We start from the raw sequence: 20,636 nt of genomic DNA, 5'->3' as shown, positions 1-20,636 counted from the left end.
GCTCAATTACATTTTTCTGAGATAGGGTGACACAAACACTAATAAAAAAATCCAAATATAGCTAAGCATGGGTCCATATAAAGAGGAACGGGCAATGTGGCTTGTTTTTATGCCTCCTGCCTGGGTCAGAAATATTTGTTTTGCTCCAAAATGCCCGAGTTACTTCTATGATGTGTGAAGGGCATTTCCATTATGTCTGAAGAGCCCTGGAGTCTCCCCTAGGGTCAAAATATATTTTTCCAAAACCCCTCTTCCCCCTTAAAATGATCCAAAATGTCCTCTAGGGACCCAGGAAGACCAAAATACATGGTGAAAATGCCCCCATGTTCCATATGCAAAGGAATCTTGTAGCACCTTTGAGACTAACTAAAACAAAGAAGCTGGTAGCATGAGCTTTCACAGACTTGAGCCTATTTCCTCAGATACTTGGAGTAGAGGGTCCATGGACAGACCAATATAAGCAGGCTTTGTGTGAGAATAGCAGTAGAAATGCAAAACCTGTGGGTAAGGAGATGAGGTGACAAATTCACTTTTAACAGTGGTTGTTGGGAGACAAAAGCAGGATGTTGCCCATACAAATGGTGTTTGAAGTATTGGAATGTAGTGTGGGAACCAGAAAAGAGATGTGATGGTGTTTTAGGGCATTTGAAGGTGGAAAATACAGTTGGTGCTCTGTATCTACAGATTCTTTATCCACGGATTCAACCATCCACGTTTGAAAATATTTTAAAAATATATAAATTTCAAAAAGCTAACCTTGAGTTTTCTGTTTTATATAAGGGACACCATTTTACTATGCCACTGTATTTAGTGGGACATGAGCATCAACAGATTTCGGTATCCATGTAGGGGGGGGGGGTTTCCTGCAGATACCAAGGAGCCACTATATCTTTTTTATTTTTTGCAGGAACATATGTGGTGACGAGGAACTTTCCTCCATGGTCTTGAGGGCTAATACAGCTCCCAAGTCTTCCACAGTTTCCCACTTCTGCTATAAATACATGACAATACTAGCTCCTTCACTGTTTTGGAATGCTTTCATTTTAGCACGGAATTTGCTGCCTCTATAGATGTCACACTCTGAACTGAAGTTTTCATGAGTTGCCCACCATGATTTAAAAACCTCTTTCCTAACTAGTAAACACAGTATAATCACAGGTGGGGAGACTTATCAGACTCTTTCGTATAGTGTATTTCCCCCCATTCTAAACTGCTGTAGTACCTTTCCTGAGACAGACTTATTGCCTGTAGGCCCTTCCATCTAAAATGCTCAAGTATGTTTGGTTCCGTATTTTTACCTTTGGCTTTGCCCACCATTACTGGAATGAAGATCTCATGAACTGTTCTCAAATTGAATTGAGCCCTCAAACTCAGATGTTCCCCACTTCTGACAGCAATTACAGAATACCACACCCTAACGACTCCTCCTGTTAGTGATCAACATGAATTACCTTGAGGACACAGTTGCTATTGACCAGTAAGTTCCCAGGTTTGATGTCCCGATGGAGAACACCAGCAGAGTGCAAATATTTCAGCCCTGATGATGATAGGTGGGAAAAGAAATATTAAGGGTGACACAAACCACAACACTATTATGTTACCTATATAACAGCGTAACTGGTAAGAAATAGTCAACTCTGTGAGTCCATCAACTAACATTTCTTTTAACAGGCTTTAGATAAGCAATGAACCACTCAGAGTATCAAAAAAACCTAAGTAGGAATGAAATGGTGGAAAGATGACTCAAATGAATTTTGGGTCATGTTGCAAAAATGGTTTCACAAAGATAGGAATTATTCAGTACAGCATAGAGAGAAGAAAATGAGAAAATAATTTAAAAGAAGATCAGAAAAGAGAAAATTTAAAAGGCAAATGGAAGAATTATGTCAGAAACAAAAACTTCAGAGAGAGACTGCAGAGACGATAGAGTCACAGACTGTAGGATATCTAGTTCAAACCCACATTCAGTGTAGGAAGTCTATAAATAGAGTATTAATGGTCATTAGACACTAACTGAAGATCTCCAGCAACAGAGAGGCTGCTGCTCATCTGGGACCCATAATGGGTCTTGCCATCTACAAGTTTTTCCTAATGTTCAACTGAATCCCTTCTCTAACAAATAAATTAGAGAAGCAGAAGAGAACAAGGCTTTGTCCTCTTCTCTGTATCAGTCTTCAGGTAACTGCAGAGTGCTACCATACTCCTGACAGCCATCATGGCACATTGGTTTGAGTGTTGGGACTAGGACTACAGGAGATTAGGGTCTGAACCCCCACTCAGCCAAGGAAACCCACTGGATGACCTTGGACAAATTATACTCTCTCAGACTCAGAGGAAGACAAAGGCAAACTCTGAACAAATCATGCCAAGAAAACCTTGTGATAAAAGGGCCTAAATTGGAAACAACTTGAAGACACACACAACATCATCATTGTCACACTCCTCTTGTAACCCAGTATCGTCCAAGTTAAAAACATACGCCATACTCTACAATTTTTCCTCAGAGGACTTGTTTTCTACACTTCTGATCCTCCAACAATTCCTGTTCTACTTTGTTTGCATCCTTCCTAAAGATTAAATACAGGATTCCAGATGAGGTCTGAATAGCAAATTATAAAATGTGTTACTTAAGATTTGAAAACTATGGCAGGTTACAAACCGCCATAAAGTATGTATTCACTACGTATTAGGGTTAGGAAGGGGCGGTGCTTCCGCACCCCCTAACCCTAGTACGTAGTGAATACGTACAATATGGCGGCGGCTGTTCCACACGGCCGCCGCCATACTGACGTAGCAGACGCTGCGCGTCCGCACGTTGCGCGGTGCTTATGACATTGCGAGTGCGCCATTGGCGCCTCGCAGCGTCATAACTGCGCCACAGGAAGAAGCTCCATTTTGGAGCTTCTTTTTTGTTCCGTGCGGGAGTCGCATGGTTTGGCTGCTGTGGCTCCCTCGTGGAGCAAACAGCAGCGCCAGCAGACCACCGCAAAGTGGTGGTCTGTAACGCACCTATGAATCTCTTAATGCAACTTTAAAGCATGTTAGCCACTTTTGCAGGCATATCTAGCTGCTGACTCATGAACTGCTTGTGGTCAATAAGAATCACAAGAACCTTTCCACATATAGTGTTACTAAATCAGATATCAACCATCTTATATCTACACATGTGTCTGACTTAAATGCAGAATTCTGCCCAAAGATGACCAACTCTTCTATAAGGAAAGGTCATGGTGCTTTAACATCACACTTACCCCTGAGGATCTGATATAGAAAGACCTTGATGTGATCAGCGCTGAGTGGTTGTGGAGACACGATGACTTTGTGAAGGTCACTTTGCATCAACTCAGTAATGACATAACTGATGGGCATCGTCAAGGAGGGTGATGGGAGACAGACAAGAACGGGAGCATCTGAGCGCCCAACCCTTTCTATTGTAGGTTAAAAAAAGAAAAGTTGGTTCTCCACTGTTCAGTAGTTGAACCAACTGCATTCAGCAAAATTAGAAGGAGGAAGCAAAGAACATAAGAAAGCACTGGCACAACAAAAGTAAAAGGAATGTGAACAAGAGTGTTACCTAGTGATAAAAGGACAGGGAAAGAATTTACAAAACAAAAGTCTAATGTTAAGAAAATGGTGTTGCTAGACTGAAAACTGGAGAGAGCTCCTGACCTTTAATGTTTGGTGTTGAAGAGGGAATTTCAGCAAATGTTACTTGTCATGCAAGCAGGTAACAAACATCACCTAATGAAATTGCCTTTCTATTCAACCATTAAAAGGAGAGGACCCAGCACCAGTTTTCAATCTGGCAACCCTATAAGAGAATGTCAAAATCATTGGGACAATGAAAAAAAGGCCACAAGCCAGAAAGAAGAGAAAATAATTTTAAAAAATGAAAATAAAAACAAAGACGTTTTAATTGAAGGAGACAGACCAGTAAGACTATCTAAACAGTAGAGGAATATAAAAGTAAAATGGGGGGGGGGGGGGGGGAACAGGTAAAATACTACCTTAATCTCCCCCAATGTGATGCCCTCCAGATGTTTTGGACAACTCGCTTCATCCACAAAAAGTATGATGAGTTTAGTCTAAGACATCTGGAAGGAACCAGGTTGGGGAAGACTCTAGCAAAGAATTATAGAGAATGGGATATAGGCTGAATCTTCCTTATCCAGAATTCTGAAATCTGAAATATTCCAAAATCCAACTTTTTTTCATGGGTGGCTGAGATAGTGACATCTTTGCTTTCTGATAGTTCAACATACACAAAGTTTGTTTCAAGCACAAAATTAATAAAAATATTGCATAAAATTATCTTCAATCTATGTGTATAAAGTGCATATGAAACATAAACTACTTCATGGATAGACTTGGGTCTATCCCCAAATATCTCATTATGCACATATATGCAAATACATATACATATTTGCATATATGTGCATAATAAAAAATAAGGTGCAAAGGCAGGGTTAATGCTGAACATAAAGAAAACAAAAATAAATTCAATATGAACAATGAGGAAATTGAAATGGTCAAAGAATTCCCATACCTAGGATCAAACAATGACCAGAGTGGATACTGCAGTCAAGAAATAAGAAGACTAGAAATGGGTAGGGCAGCTATGAAAGAACTAGAAAAGATCCTTAAGAGAAATGATATACAACAGAGCACTAAAGTCAGAATCATCCAAGCAACAATATTCCCTATCACCAGGTACAGATGTGAGAGATGGACAGTGAAGGAAGCAGACAGAAAGAAAATCAATGCATTCAAAATGTGATGCTGGAGAAGAGTGGTTAGGATACTACAGACAGCCAAAAAGTCAAACAAATGGGCCCTTGAACATATCAAACCAGAACTCTCCTTGGAAGCCAAGATAATAAAACTGAGGCTGTCATGCTTTGGCCATATAATTAGAAGGCATGGTTACTAGAAAAACAAACAAACAATAATTCTAGGAAAAGTAGAGGGTAGAAGGAGGGGAAGACTGCAAGCAAGAGTCCAATCAGGGGAGTCGCAGGCATGGGTTTGCAGGGACTGAGCAGAGCAGTGAGGATACGAAGTCTTGGAGGTGTCTCCAAGGGCCACCATGAGTCAAGGCCAACTCAAGGGCAGGAAACAACAAATACAAATACAGCTGTTCTGAAATCCCAAACACTTCTGGCCCTAAACATTTCAGATAAGGGAGATTCAACTTGTATGATGAAATGAAGAGTAAGGAGAAAAAACAAACAAAATGTGAGAGATGATGCTGAGAAAGAAGGTGTGATTCTGCCAAGAACACATCAAAAGCTGTGAAACAATCGTGGGAGAATACTGGGGCTGGCCTGGGAAATTGAAGAATGGTTGACAGCAACTGCAAATGAAGGGAGCTAAACACAGATGGTAAACAAAAAGCTAAATAAAATGAAATACAAAACAAATGCAACAGAGGGAGTGAAAACAAAAACAAATGTAACCTCAGAATACTTAACAAGGAAATGAAGAAAATAAATGCCTAATAGGAAAAAAGGAAAAGAAAAGGCAGCAATGTATGGGGCGTAAGGCATGATTAATAAAGCAATAACTGCACAAATAGTTACAGGCCCCACCAGGTTATGTGTGAGATGAAGGATACATTTCCTCAAAACAGTCAATTTGTGGAGGCTGGAGAATATCCAAAGCTGAGAGGACCTGAGGGGAGAGAAAAAAAAGCATCCAAAAAGCATTTTTTAAAAGTATTTTTAAATGTCCAGTCATAGACAGGCAGGTGGGATAAAACACAAATGCATCTGCAAAAGTAAAACTAATGGAGTTCAAAAAGAGAGCCCAGATGAAGGTACACCTGACTGAACCAGTTTTGCAGTTACATGTTCCTAAAATCCCCCTGCCAAGGTTATTTTGGTGCCTCAGAATGAAACTCTCAAAGTGTTCTTGAAAATTAAAAACAATATTTTAAACAATAAAGTAGCAATAAATTAAGTAAGAAGCAGTTTGCTGCCATTTTATGATACAAAAAAAATAATTATCAGATGACTGAGAAAACCGATATATGCCACCTAAAAGTAAGACTACCCTACACCAAGATGCCTACAATTATGTGAGGAAGCCCTTTTCAAAACCGAGTCAAGGGAGCTTTAAACATATTAACGCCACAGCACTCCTTCCATCTTAAACATCATGGATCAGCGCCGGACTTCCATTAGCTATCTCAACTGGGTCTGTATAAGAGATTACCACCTCACTAGGCCTGGCATGGCCATATGACAGTCTTGTGCCAGTGCCACTTCCTTCACTGATTTTAGCTTTCCAGCACTCCAACCAGCACTAGAGGACTGAACCTGGGAGCAACCATTTTAATTTCCCACACCTCTCTACAGAATCAGGGGCTTCCTGGGGAATTTAAGAACACATTCTACCAGGAAGTGACTAGAGCATTTAATACAGTGCACCCACATCATACGCAGGTGCACTTTACACGGCTTTCAGCATACGTTGAAAGCTGAGCAGGGAGCAGGGGCAGCATGTCCCATAGGGACAAATGGGGCGCGAGCCCATGGTGCACATACACCACTGTGCCATCGCATGCATGAGCCCCATTTAAATAAATGGGGCATAGGCGATATTTGCTTTACGCGGGGGAGTGAGGAACGGATCCCCCACGTAAAGTAAGGGTGCACTGTATAACCACTGGCAAGCCTGCAATGACCAGCAGTTGGAGAGGTATTTTTCTGAATGACAGCTCCCACAGGCTGGCATCCTGTTGATGACCTGTGCACATATCAGTTTCCTTATGTAATTGGGTGGACGTTTTTGGCCGATGTGTAATGGATGTATTCAACTGAAAGTTAAGAAAGTGGATTACAGATGTGGTGTCATTGTGTAGCGTAACACATTGAGTGCTGCATGTTTCACACGGTACATTGTTGTGCTTGACATAATGTTGAGCATTGTGGTTGTGAACTACACATCAATGCACAATGTCAACTGATTGTGCAACACTGCAATTTTGTAATAATGTCACATAGAGAAAATGAAGCACAACTCCATGAGTGTAAAGTTATTCTATGTCCCCTTTATTCTGGCAGCTGATATTGAAAAATATTTCTCCCCAAGCTCTGATTGGGACATCCAGATCTGTGGGGAGAATGACCAGAAGCCAAAACGCTAAGATGGCTGCCTTGGAACCACAGCCAGCCCTGCACCCCAGGCCCACTCACGTTGTCGTGCTTGAAGTAACAGAGCATTCTCAATTCTCTGAAGACCCGTTTGCAAGAGACCAAGTTCTGGAAAACATTGGGCATCTTTTTGAGTGCAACTCGTGACCCATCCCGGGGATCTGTCACTGACCTGTGGACAGAAAAACAAGATGCCTTCCGATTTACAATCCCCTGTTGTACTGATCCTGTAGTCTCTCCCTTCCCTTCCCTTCCCTGCCTCCATCTTCATTGTTTTCACCTACCCCCTTAAGAAAATACTTCCCCACTTACCATACCACACCAAAAGCACCATAACCGATGGGCCGGTCGGGTTCTGGTTCCACCATCACCGCATTACTGGGTGCCGTCTGCTGTTGCTGTGGGGAGGCTATCTGTACACCATTATTGCAATAATACTTCTGGCCCCCGCCTAGCCCGGCTGCCAACGGGGGCTGTATTAGCCCAGTCAGTGCCCCAAAAACATTGCTACAAAGTTGAGCTTGCAGAGGGTGGTTGGGGTCCTGAAAAGCCATTGGACAGAAGGACAGGGAAGATGAAAGAAATGGCAGATTTGGATGCTACAGGACAAGAGTTAGGTGACTCCAGAATTGAAAGTGTGATGTGCTCTTGTGGGTCAAATAAGAATATCAAGGTATCCTTTCGAAAGTGAAGGAACTAAAGCAAGAATTTGAAGATGCCTAACAGGGAAGGATCATCTGAGTGTAGGTATACAAGGCTGAAGAAACCTCTTCAAAATGGAGTGCTCAAAAGTTCTAAAATCTATCTAGGGAGCGTTCTAAATAGTTGGATGGACTCAATTGCCTGGTTTCTCTAAAGTTCCACCATCGTACAACAAGAGGAGGTATCTTGGAGGGTAATTTGGGAGTTAGAAGTTGCTGGAAATGTGGTCTGACGTAGCTTTGATTCTGGGACACTACAGGAGCAGTTTGAAGGTTGTTGGATGTCTGCTTCCAATCCACTCAAAATTGGGATGGTTCGGTAACTACAAATCCTAGTTTATCTAAACCATTTTCCCTCTGATTTGGAGAAGCATTGGGGAAGATTTTCTAGCTAGGTTTAGGGTACGGCAAGTTCTGTTGAGTAGGACATGAAGTTCAGAATGCTGGATTTTTCTACATAGAAAAGGAAATCATTTGTCAAAACAGGAGTCAAACCAGATCTGTGGGCAAATGGTCTATACAAATATTAGTCACACTGGATAGGATTACTCTTCTTCTGGGGAACTAGAAGAATTCTTGCCTTTTCAATCAGATGCCCACAGAATTAACAATTGTTTTTGCAATATGAACGCTCACACTTTATCTCAACATATAGCTGAGACCTGGATATTTATTTATTTCCCTTTTGCAAGCTAAAACAAATTCTAGCCTCTCGAGAAATGCTATGGAGGGCTGAAATCTGTCTGTCACCAGAGGGCCAAAAAACTGGGGGGGAACCTTGTGACATAAATGGGCGACAATTATTAGGCAAGGCGCCCCTCTGGAATCTGGGAAAGGGGAGCAAATTTCAGAAGTGCACTTCAAAATATTGGGAAAGTGGTGGTGATGGGGGGGGGTCTATTGCCTTGATAAAACGAGGATATTCAGGGAGCAAAAACTATTAGTGGCTGAAGCAGGTAGTAGATCTCTCTCCAAAGAGAGAAGGAAACTTGTGAATCGGTTGTAGGACTCTCAACTATGAAGCTATGAAAGGGGAGCCAGAAAATGAATAAAAGAGGGGTTCTTTCTAGGGGTGTGTGGCTCACTTTTGAGAAAGTTTCCCAATGCTAGTCTCCCTTTTGGGGGACGGACGGACCCCAATCCTTTTCTATTTCTATCAAATCTGGGAGTGGGGTCTAAGAAATTATCCCCCTTCCCAAAAGTAGTGGTTATCGAAGGATGTTATTAAATGCTTATTATTAAAGAGTGTTATTGAAGGGGTATTATTAATGAATGTTATTGGAGGATTATTATTAATGGATGTTATTAAAGGATTATTGTTAATGGATGTTATTAAAGAAGGCTGAGGTTTGGCAATGGGGGAGTTTAAAATACAAGGGTACAATGGAGGGTTTTATGGGGGGCAGGATTTCTTTTAGTTGGGGAGGAAGAACAGGAAGCAATAGGAAGGGAAATATGGAGGGGGGGTGCCCAGAAGTGGGTGAATATTTCCCCCCAAAAGGGGGTCCCTTATGCCTTTGGAAAAGGCACCCCTATTGACTGGGGGGCCCTATCCTGCAGCTATGGGGTGGAAAGCAGGGGCTCCCATGGCGTGGAAGTGGGGGTCCCAACCCTCAGCAAGGCATGGGGAGCCTGGGGAGGGTCTGGGGGGGATGCTAGGCCCTGAGACACCCCCCAAGGGCCCCCCGGGGGAAGGAGACGAGAAAGAGAGGCGCCCCCCTCCTCCTCCTCCCCTGCTCCTTCCCCCCGGCCAGAGGAGGGCAAACCCGGCAAGGCGAGTCAGGAAAGGCCGCGGCTTCTGGGCCTAGCCGGTTCTTTGTTAGAGGCGCGCAGGCTCCATCTCTCCGCGCAGGAAGGAAGGCAGGGAAAAGCAGGGAAGGAAGGGAAGGAAGAGGCCGAGGACGAGAGCCGGAGGAGGACTCCATCTACCGGCCGAGGGGAGAGAGGCAGCCATGGAAGGAGGGAATAAAGGGAGGCTGCATCCAGACCGCAGAAATAATGCGGGTCGGCAGCGCTTTAACCGCCCATGGCTCAAGGCTATGGCATTCTGGCAATCTGCAGTTTTTTAGGGGAACCAGAGCTCTTGGAGGCTTTAAATGTCTCACAAAACTACAAATCCCAGAGTTTGGAGGCTAGTAACAGGAGGGCATTAGGATGCTGTTGCTGTTGTTGTGTGCCTTCAAATAATAATAATAATAATAATAATAATAATAATAATAATAATAGATTTTATGTATATCTTGCCTTTCCCAAAGGATCAAGGCGGGTTACAAGAAAATATATAAACAAATACACAGGCATATACACAACTAAAAATGACATATCCCCTTATCCCTTACCTTAACCAATACAACACTTTAAATACAAATGAAAATTAATTTAAAATAGACAAAATTTAAAATAGGTAGTTAAAAAGTAGTTTAAAACTGTTTAAAACTGCTGTTAAAAATGGTAATATTTGGTATTATTATTATTATTATTAATATCCCGCTTTTTCCCCAGAACTGGGACCCAGAGCGGAGCATAACCTTAATAGAACAATCCAGTTCAAAACATGTGAAAAGGGGATGCATTAAAACAGAATTAAATTGTTCCAATGTATAAAGCAGGTGACTTATTAAAAGAATAAAAACACAGTTTAAAAAAGATAAAATTTTAAAACACTTAAAATGATACGACACTTAAAATGATACAGTTATATATCTATCTTTAGTCATTGTTCCAAGTAGTATATGCTGGCTTTCTTTAGTCATTGTTCCAAGTTCGAGGGAACGGTTATGATCTGGTTGCAAAGAGTATTATGGACCATAAAACTTGTAAATAATTTTTTTTAAAGGTGGTTTAAAACTTATGGCGACCACAAGGCATGGAGTCTTCTTGGCAAGATATCTTCTGAGGAGGTTTGCCCTTGCCTTCCCCCTGAGGCTGAGAGAGTGTGACTTGCCTAAGGTCACCCAACACGTTTCATGGCCAAGTGAGGAATTGAACTCTTCGATGGCACTTTATGTTGTTGGTGTTGTGTAACTTTGAGTCATTTCCAACTTATGGCAACCCCGTCATAGGGTTTTCTGGGGGTTGAGAGTGTGTAACTCATCCAAAGGTTTTCATGGCCAAGTGAGGAATCGAACCCAGGCCTCCAGAGTCACAGCCCGACACCAAACCCCAATATTTTACATATCCAACAACAATGATGAAAAACAGTGTGTACATGGGACATACGTGAAAGGGATCTAAAAGTCCTAGTAGACCACAAATTGAACATGAGTCAGCAGTGTGATGCAGCAGCTAAAAAGGCCAATGTGATTTTAGGCTGCATCAATAGAAGTATTGCTCAAGGGAAGTAACAGTGTGCTTTGTTCAGGCATCACCTGGAATACTGTGTCCTGTTCTGAGCACAATTTAAAAAGGATGTTGAAAAGCTGGAGCGTGTCCAAAGGAAGGCGACTAAAATGGTGAAAGGTCTAGAAACCATGACTTATGAGGAGAGATTTAGGGAGCTGGGGATGTTTAGCCTGGAGAAGAGACAGTTAAGAGGTGATATGATTGCCCTGTTTAAGTATTTGAAGGGATCTCATATTGAGAAGGCAGCCAAGCCAGCTTGTTTTCTGCTGCTCCAGAGACTAGGATCCGGAACAATGGATGCAAACTACAGGAAAAGAGATTCCACCTCAACATTAGGAGGAACTTCCTGACAGTAAAAGCTGTTCAACAATGGCACACACTCCCTCAGAGAATGGTGGAGTCTCTTTCTTTGGAGGTCTTTAAACAGAGGCTGGATGGCCATTTGTTGGGGATGCTTTGATTGAGAATTCCTGCATGGTGGTGGGGGGGTTTGGACTGGATGGCCCTTGGAGTTTCTTCCAACTCTATCATTCTATGATTCTTTCAACCAGGGTTTTTGTACATGTATGCCTGTGGTGTAGTGGTTTGAGCATTGGACTAGGACCACAGGAAAAGAATTTGGATCCCTGCATGGATCCACTTGGGCACCCTAGCAAGACAATGGCAAACCCCTATGAATAAATCTTATTGAGAAAATTCTATGATAAATCAGTGTTGACTGGGAGGCACATACATACTAACAACAATACATGCTTACGGCAAGGATCTAGCCGTCATCTCCCAGCAATACATATCTAGCAAGGATATGTTTTCTAGCCTATACATAAAGGGTGGAGTATGCCTTACTGTTAGTTAATACAAAACTGCGCCCCTCCCAAAAACCTGATAGCCTCTAAAACCAGGCATTAAGAGTTGTAAAAGGAGGGCACGGTGAAATGCTATCAGTACCTTCCTTCTGTAAGGGACATCTCCCAAACAACCTTTGGACTTTCCCTGCTTAGTCCACCCATATTTTCGTAGAGCGCCATATGGCTTGGCTGAGCCTGAATGGCACCAGACCTCTTGGGTGAGGTGTGTTTTAATTGTGTGTCAGGGCTGGAGATGTTCCTAATGTCTCTGGTTATTACTGCGTGGAAGCCTAACCCCGCAATTGCTAGCACACAACCTCCAAACCCAGAACCTCCACGCCCTTTCTCCATTGTGGTCTTTACGTCTCTTTTCAAGACTCGTCCCAAGCTCAGAGGCAAATAGAGAGGGACCAGGTGTATCCTCCTTTACTGTAGGATACTCTAGGACTATGTCTCTGGAGACCCAGGTTCAATTCCCCACTTGGCCATGAAACCCTTTGGGCGAGTCACACACTTTCAGGGTGCAGAAAGCCCTTTGCTAGGATTGCCATAAACTGGAAATGACTAGAAGCTACAGCACAGTAACAACAAAAAATGGGATTGGAGAGTTGAATTCCCCACTTAGCCATGAAACCCTTTGGGTGACCTTGGGCAAGTCACACACTCTCGGCCTCAGGGGAAGGGCAAACCTCCTCTGAAGAAATCTTGCCAAGAAATCCCCAGAATACCTTAGTTAGGGCTGCCATAAGTTTTAAACAACAATTAAAAAAATCCTCTGATTTTTTAAATGGATGCAAATACGAACAGAGAGGTGAACTTCCACTTCCCCATGCAGCCATCCAGATGTGCCGACTATAGCTCCCAACATCCCCAATGATGTCTGGAGATGGTGGCAATTTTAGTTACATTGCATTTGGAAGAGGAGAGGAGGCTGAAGTGTTCCCTGTTATTTATCTTAATATATACTTTTTTCATTTTTTTGTGCATCAGTCGTGACGGTAGAAGAGAGTTTCTTCAAAAACAGGACAATAAGACCCTGAGGCTGCAATCCAATGCTTTCTTGATTTGAAGGAAGTCACTGTCTCGTGTAGAAAAATAGTCACTTCAAGAAGAAAATGATCATGACCATGTCAGGGAAAAATGTTCTGGCCAAATTCTTCCCTGTGCTGATTTTCTCCTTATGGTGAGCTTTGGATTTTTGATAATTAAAAAAAGGTTTCATCTATTTGATGGCCTTCACACAAGGTAACACACATTGTTCTGCCCATAGTCTTCTGCAGAAACAATGCAGTTTGACACCACTTTAACTGCCCAATGCTATGGAATTCTGGGATTTGTAATTTTGTGAGATAATTAATCTTCTCTATCAGAGAGCTCTGGTGCCACAACAAGCTACAAATCCCAGGATTTCACAGGACAGAGACATGGCAGTTAAAGTGATGTCAAACTGCATTATTTCTGCAATGCAAATGCAACCTGGATTCTCAAATTGCCCCTTAATTTAAGGGCTGCTGCTCATTTGAAAGTTAGAAAGGTTGCCCCTTATAGGGCTGGGTGTGTCACTTATTTTGGGGGATGTGCCCAATTTGAATATTAGAAAACAATTATTAACAAAGACTGAATAAGATGCCTCAAAATCATATTCGTATTCAGGGGTGTGGGACCTTCATAAAGACAGAAATTGGTGCATCATGAATGTGGACAGTATGTTAATTTTACAGAGAAACAAATGGTTAAGTGAACTTAAATCAATACTTTGATTTGGTATTTCAGCAGAACAGAAACTTATTAGTAGCTACTTCCTGATTGGAGCTGCAGTTTTGATATAGCATTGGACTAGGACTGTGGAGGCCAGAGTTCGAATCCCAGCTCAGCCATGGAAACCCACTGGGTGACCTTGGGCAAGTCATACTCTCTCAGCCTCATGCAATGGCAAACCCCATGTGAAGAACCTTGCTAAGAAAACCCCATGATAGGGCCCGCCTTAGGGTTGCCATAAGTCAAATTGACACTTGATAGCACACAGCAACAAACTACCTGATTGTCAACTCTATGTCAGCACTTTGTTCTTTGATTTTCTTTCATAATTGTTCCAAGTTTACCTCTGAGGAAACAGTTAGGATCTGGCCACAAATGGACTTCTGAATTTTCCAAAGCTTAATCTAGAGAGGCCTGTTGTTGTTGTTGTTGTTGTTGTTGTTGTTGTTGTATATCTTCAAATACTTTTCGACTTATGGTGATCTCATTGTGAACCTATCACAGGGTTTTCTTGGCAGCATTTATTCAGAGGGGGTTTGCCATTGCTATCCTCTGAGGGTGAGAGAGTGTGACTTGCCCAGGGTCATCTGGTGGGTTTCATGGCAAAGCAGGAATCACACCCTGGTCTCCAGAGTTGCAGCCCAACACTCAAACCACTATGCCATGCTGATCAGTAGAGAGACCTACCTCTGAGTAAACATGGTTACTCACAATATTAGGGATCAACACTGTTGGCTTTCACTCCAGTAATTCTATATAGGTTGGCTACTTATATATTGCCTCCAAAAGGGGTTAAGATGACAAATACACACTGGTAATATATATGTGTTCATGCACAATAAAAAAACAATTGCTTTAATTTAACAGAGATGCAATACATGTCACTGTGGCAGTGGCGGCAAATGACGTGACCAGAGACAACTGCATAATTGTAAAACTACAACTTTAATTACCAGGGCTCCATCCTGTGTAATGTTGGGATTTGGAGTTTAGGAAGAAGTATTTAGCTTCTCAGCCAGAGATTTTCAGTGTCTCAATGAACTGCAAATCCCAGAATTCCATAGTAAGCAGTCACATCATTTAAAGTGGAATTACAGTACATTGCTATAACTTTGTAGTGTTAAAGGGTCTTCGTGAGCTAGGGTGTATCTACAGTGTAGAATTAAAGCACTTTGACACCACTTTCATAGAATCATAGAATAATAGAGTTGGAAGAGACCACAAGGGCCATTCAGTCCAACCCCCTGCCATGCAGGAAATCCAAATCAAAGCATCCCCGACAGATGGCCATCCAGCCTCTGCTTGAAGATCTCCAAGGAAGGAGACTCCACTACACTCCGAGGAAGTTTGTTCCACTGTTGAACAGCCCTGACTGTCAGGAAGTACCTTCTAATGTTGAGGTGGAATCTCTTTTCCTGGAGTTTGCATCCATTGCTCCGGGTCCTAGTCTATGGAGCAGCAGAAAACAAGCTTGCTCCCTCCTCAATATGACATCCCTTCAAATATTTAAACAGGGCTATCATATCACCTCTTAACCTTCTTTTCTCCAGGCTAAACATCCCCAGCTCCTTTAGTCGTTCCTCATAGGGCATGGTTTCCAGACCCTTCACCATTTTAGTCGCCCTCCTTTGGACATGCTCCAGTTTCTCAATGTCCTTTTTGAATTGTGGCGCCCAGAACTGGACACAATATTCCAGGTGGGGCCTGAGCAAAGCAGAATATAGTGGCACTATTACTTCCCTTGATCTAGACACTGTACTTCTATTGATGCAGCCTAGAATCGTATTGGCCTTGATTGGCAGGACTCTGTCCTACAGAATCCTGGGATTTTTGTTGAAGCACCAGAGCTCTCTGACAGACTAGGCTGAATACCTCTCCAAACTACAAATTCTAGGATTTTGTAGAATAGCATTGTGGCAGTTAAAGTGATGTCGATATGCTTTAATTCTGCAGTATGGATACACCCTTACATGCCTGCTTAGTCTGCAGTCAAGGTACTTAACTCCTGATCAGCAACTTCCAACAATGTCCAAGTCCTTGCTCTCCTTTCTTATTCATTTAACAATAATATTTAGAAAGTTTTTTCCCCAGTGACCTCAAAGTAGCGTACATGGCTCTCTTTCTTTTTGTTTAATCTCACATCACAACAGTTCTGCAAGGTAGTTTAGGCTGAGAGAGAGTGACTATCCTAAATGCACCTAATCAGTTTTCATGGCTCAGTGAGGACTTGAGCCTGGATTTTCCAAGTCTCAACCCAGTACTTTAACCACTACATGACACACACTCTCCTTCCTCAGTTCTTTGTGTTTAAACCAGATCTGTATTGATCAGCTATTCAAACAGAGAGTTGGAATTGGCCTCATTACAGCAGGTGGCTGCCATGGCCCAGTACAGGGAGAGGCAGTTTGTTTGGAGAACTCCCAGGAAAGTGCCAATTGACAAGTTTTATAAGAGATGAATGGTGTTTGCCCAGCAGGCTGATTCCCAAGATAAGGGGATGCCACCTCAGACCTCACGGACGATATAAAAGATGAGATTTTTCTTCAGCTGATTATGTGGAATCCAGACACGGATCACATCCCTGACCCAGGACTGCTCAAGCTGTAATGTAAGTGGAGATACTTTCCATATTCATACATCAAAGAAAGAAGGAGGAAATCTCTTTTCCCTTTGGGCATAACAGGGAGAGCTGTTGACATCCAAAGTGATGTCTCTCTTTTATGGGGACTGGTAGGGCTTTGGGATGGTTTCCTCTCAGCCCTATGCTCTAGAGATGCTATGTGGTAGTCTTCTACATCCAACTTTTGTAGACATTTGAGATATCTCTTTTAGCAAAATTTAAAGTGTTCCATGAGCCTTCAACATGGCTCTCTGCAGAACTTGGAAAGCTACTTTTTTTGAGCATGGTTGATGGATTCTGGGTATTATAAGCCTGAATGCTATTGTGTATCCCTACTAAAGTACACCTGTTATATAAATGGGAATAAATGAATTAATTTATTTAAATATTTATAAGTATAAATCATCTAGGGGTCATTGTGGGATATCATTTATACCAAAATTTATATGGAGCAGCATGGGTAACAATACGACTTGCGTATCTATGGATTTTAGTATCCATGAGAGGTTCTGGAACCAACCCCCAATGGATATCAAAGGCCCACTGTATAATCCAAATAGGCTAAAAACAGTAAGATAATTTAGATCAATTGGAACACTAAAAATATCAGGAGTTAAAACAGAACGTAAAAGTTTTTCAAATGACATATAATAGGTTTTGGGTTGAATCAGTGAGATCCAAAGGCTTTGATGAACACCCAGGTTTTAACCAAGCACTGAAATGACATGAGTATTGGTGCCATTTGGGTCCCCGGGGGAGGATATGTCACATTTGGAGTGCCATGGCTGAAAAGGCCCTCTCTCATGTCCCAACCCAGTGTACTGATCTCACTGGTGGGACATGGAAGAGCACCTCCACTCCCAGCAGATCTCAATCCATGGGCAGGCAAATATGGGGAAAGGTGCTTTCTTAAGACCTGGGCTGTTTAGGATTTTAGATGTCATCACAAGCACCTTGAATTTAGATTGGAAACATATTGGCAGCCAGTGTTAAGAGTGACATTACACTTTGTCTATATGATATTCCAGTCAGCAGTTGGGTTGCTGCATTGTGCACTAGCTGCTGCTTCCAAGTCTTCTTCAAGAGCAGCCACATATAATAAGAATTACAGCAGACTAGTTGGGAGATTACCAGTACATGGGCTGCTGTGGCTAGGTTATCTCTGTCCAGGAAAGACCATAGCTGGTGTACCAGTTGAAACTGGCACCAAGCATTCAGAGCCACAGAGTCCACCTGTTCCTCCAGCAACATAAATGGATTTAGGAGCATTCCCAAGCCATTTATCTGCTCCTTCAGGAGGAGTGCAACCCCATCCAGAACAGGCTGATTACCTAATTCATGGACCTGAATACCACCAACCCACGACAGGGGAGTCACTAGGGGGGGTGCAGGCAGTGGTTCTTGATCTTGGAAGCTAGTCATATACTTTATTTATTATTTCCAGGATATATTATTGTGTTATTTATTTATTTATTTATTCAATTTATAAAGCAAGTAGTCTATTAAACCATTGGATGTGTAAACAAGGACCATGTCAAGGCAGTTAATACCATTTAAAACTACAGCGGGCCCTCCACATTTGCTGCCGTTAGAGGCACAGGATCTCTATGAAAATGGAAAAAATGGAAATAAAAAACAAACAAACTTTTTTTTTTACCCGAGAGAATATGTCTCTAGGAATCTCTATGTCTTCCAGGGCATCTCTCTGGTCAACTTCTGTCAGAAGTTGACCATAGACTCATGCTGGAGGACCTGCAAATACCTAAAAAAGTGTTTTCTTTATGAATGACAGCTTCCACCAGAGGTTGACCACAGAGTCAAGCTGGAAGATCTAGAGATTCCTAGAGGGAACATATTAATCAAATCCATTAATAATCAAACCTGCAAAAGTTAAAGCCACAAATGTGGAGGGACAACTGTACTCATGTTCACAAATCTGAATGAAATCAATCATTCCCTTAAACTGTAGAAAACGCCGTGCTTTTACATGGCACCAGTATGACAGCTGTGTTTGGCACCAATTGGCCCTCTAAAGGGAGAGATTCCCATAAGATGGATGCCACAAGGCCCTGTCCCATGTGCTTCTACTGTGTTTCTCCTCAACTGATAGGACGCAGAGAAGAACTTCCCTGACTTCCTGATAAAGGAGGTCATATCCTAATGTAATAATAAAATGTAACCATCATGTAATAATGTATAACAGTAAAAGTATTAATAGATTAACATTAAAAAATTTAACACATTATTAATGCAAATTTCTCTTTTTAGGATGCTTTGTCTCACTCTTCTCGCCTTAATTTGTTGCGGCATCACCAGTGCAGGTAAATCCTTGGTGCAGGACGGAGGTGTCTCTTTTCCTATAGGGAGTGGGTTGCTGGATTAAGTTACTGTATCTTCTCCACGTGGCATAGGGTGGCTTCAACATCTGTGGGGCAGTGAGTCCAGGTTCTGGCCTAATTTTAAAGTAGGTTTTCAAGGTGCAGAAGCCAGTCCCTAAAAACAGATCTAGCAGCTTGGCTAGCTCTCTAAACTTTGGATTAAAACCTGGAGCAGATTCACCACCACCCCACTGACATGGAAGCCACTAGCTAGCTCTGCTTCTCATTAAGCCCTTCCTTGCTCTGGAATTTATTTCAGGAGTCATTCAGGCACGCTCTTCATCCTATTCCGGCGAGTATGGTGGTGGCGGCGGAAAACGCTTCTCACACTCTGGGAACCAGCTGGATGGACCAATAACAGCCATTAGGCTTCGAGTTAGCCGCTATTACATTGTGGGGTAAGAAAAGTATGAAAGCCTGGTGGATGGGGACTGTATAAATAAGAGATAAAGTGAATGAGAAATAAAGTAATGGGAGTAGCAAGAATAAAAGAAAAGGGGAGTGGATCTTTTAAATTTTTGCCCTGGCACTACACACTACTAGCACATGACCCCCAAAGACTATCCACTTATAAGTTGTCAGAATTCTTTCTGGTATCAAGTTTCTGTAGGAAAATGAAAATCTACGTTTGCCAGAAAAATGTCAGTTTCTATTGCAAATGCTCCACTTACGTACAGCCTTTGGACTATTCACATAAACTGTGCAAGAGGAAGACACAGACCTGTGATTTAAAGCTTGATTGTGGCAATATTGTTTGTCAGTGGTTTCTGCCCTGTGTCTGACTATGCTACTTTGTGTCAGTTTGATCTCATCAGCAAGTCCAGAGAAGGAAAAAGCCCTACAACGAAACCAAGACAGAGAACCTGTCCCATGTCAGTGGGGAAATGAATCCATCATAGGTTTTGTCTAGCTTCAAAAGAACTGTCCAAGGTGCTGAACCTAGAGCTCAGCACCTTGAAAAGCTCATTTAAAGACAGGATTAAAACCTAGAATGGAGTCACTACTCCACTGACTTGGAAACCATCAGTTGCCATTGTATTGAAGATTTGGGCTCAAGAGCCTGATGCTGAGTTTAAGTCAGATTACAGTTAAAGAGCAATAAAGAGTAATCTACTGATTATCTACTGTGGGACTGAAATTCATTTCAGTGGACTGAGATGTGTGCCTAATTCTGCATTGCACTGTAGTTCTTTAGGTTAGATAAAGGCTTGCCCAAGAGAGATCTGCCTCCTAACCTGCCTCACACACCCTCTGCTCATTCCAGTCTCCAGGTCCGTTATGGCAAACAGTGGAGCGACTACGTAGGTGGCTCATCTGGAGACCTGGAGGAGATCTTTCTGCACCCAGGCGAGTCCATCACTCAGGTCTCTGGAAAATATAAGCACTACCTCCGTAAAATCGTGTTCATCACTGACAAAGGGCGCTACTTCCCCTTTGGGAAGGACACAGGCACCAGCTTTAATGCAGCTCCACTATACCCGGGTACCGTCCTGCGTTACTTCAGTGGCAGTTCTGGTTCTCTCATTGATGCCATCGGCTTGCACTGGGACAGCTACCCCAGTAACTGCCCCAGCTGTGGAAAGTGAGGGGCATAAAACAGTGAGAGACAAGCTGATCAGTGGGAAGGGGAAGAGGCACCTCATGGGGAAAATGGGGCGTCTTTGGCTTCACCCCACGTGGCCATCATACCCACATATGCTACCAGTCATATAGTCCATTCTCCTCAAACCCCATTTTCATTGCTCAGTTAAGCCAACCCAAATCTTGCCTCAGCCCTGACCCATTTCTTCAGAGCTTTGTCTCCTCTCAAATGACCAGCACAACCGCTGCTACAA

General features: G+C 42.5%; 2 protein-coding genes across 3 annotated transcripts in view; one reads left to right on the top strand and one right to left on the bottom strand.

Moving 5' to 3' along the window:
* The window catches only part of LOC121932732 (serine/threonine-protein kinase NLK2-like), a 20,182-nt gene extending 10,451 nt beyond the window's left edge, over positions 1-9,731 (bottom strand). The window contains exons 1-5 of the mRNA XM_042471662.1: positions 7,467-9,731; positions 7,197-7,326; positions 5,615-5,670; positions 3,252-3,358; positions 1,452-1,537 (exon numbers count right to left, since the gene is read on the bottom strand). Of these exons, the coding sequence (XP_042327596.1) occupies positions 1,452-1,537; positions 3,252-3,358; positions 5,615-5,670; positions 7,197-7,326; positions 7,467-7,708 (621 nt within the window). The 5' untranslated portion in view covers positions 7,709-9,731. The remainder of the gene's footprint in view (positions 1-1,451; positions 1,538-3,251; positions 3,359-5,614; positions 5,671-7,196; positions 7,327-7,466) is intronic.
* LOC121932773 (zymogen granule membrane protein 16-like) lies at positions 9,702-20,636 on the top strand. 2 transcript variants are annotated; one of them, XM_042471745.1, is made up of 6 exons: positions 9,702-9,859; positions 13,036-13,228; positions 16,280-16,411; positions 18,692-18,744; positions 19,061-19,199; positions 20,066-20,636. In XM_042471745.1, coding segments are annotated over exons 3-6 (516 nt in total). In that variant the 5' UTR covers positions 9,702-9,859; positions 13,036-13,228; positions 16,280-16,409; the 3' UTR covers positions 20,388-20,636. The 2 variants fall into 2 exon arrangements, with proteins under 2 accessions (XP_042327679.1, XP_042327680.1); XM_042471746.1 differs by having other exon boundaries at positions 16,277-16,411.

Source organism: Sceloporus undulatus, chromosome 6, assembly GCF_019175285.1.
Source record: "Sceloporus undulatus isolate JIND9_A2432 ecotype Alabama chromosome 6, SceUnd_v1.1, whole genome shotgun sequence".
Classification (NCBI taxonomy): domain Eukaryota; kingdom Metazoa; phylum Chordata; class Lepidosauria; order Squamata; family Phrynosomatidae; genus Sceloporus; species Sceloporus undulatus.
This window is presented reverse-complemented; position numbering and strand designations above follow the sequence as displayed.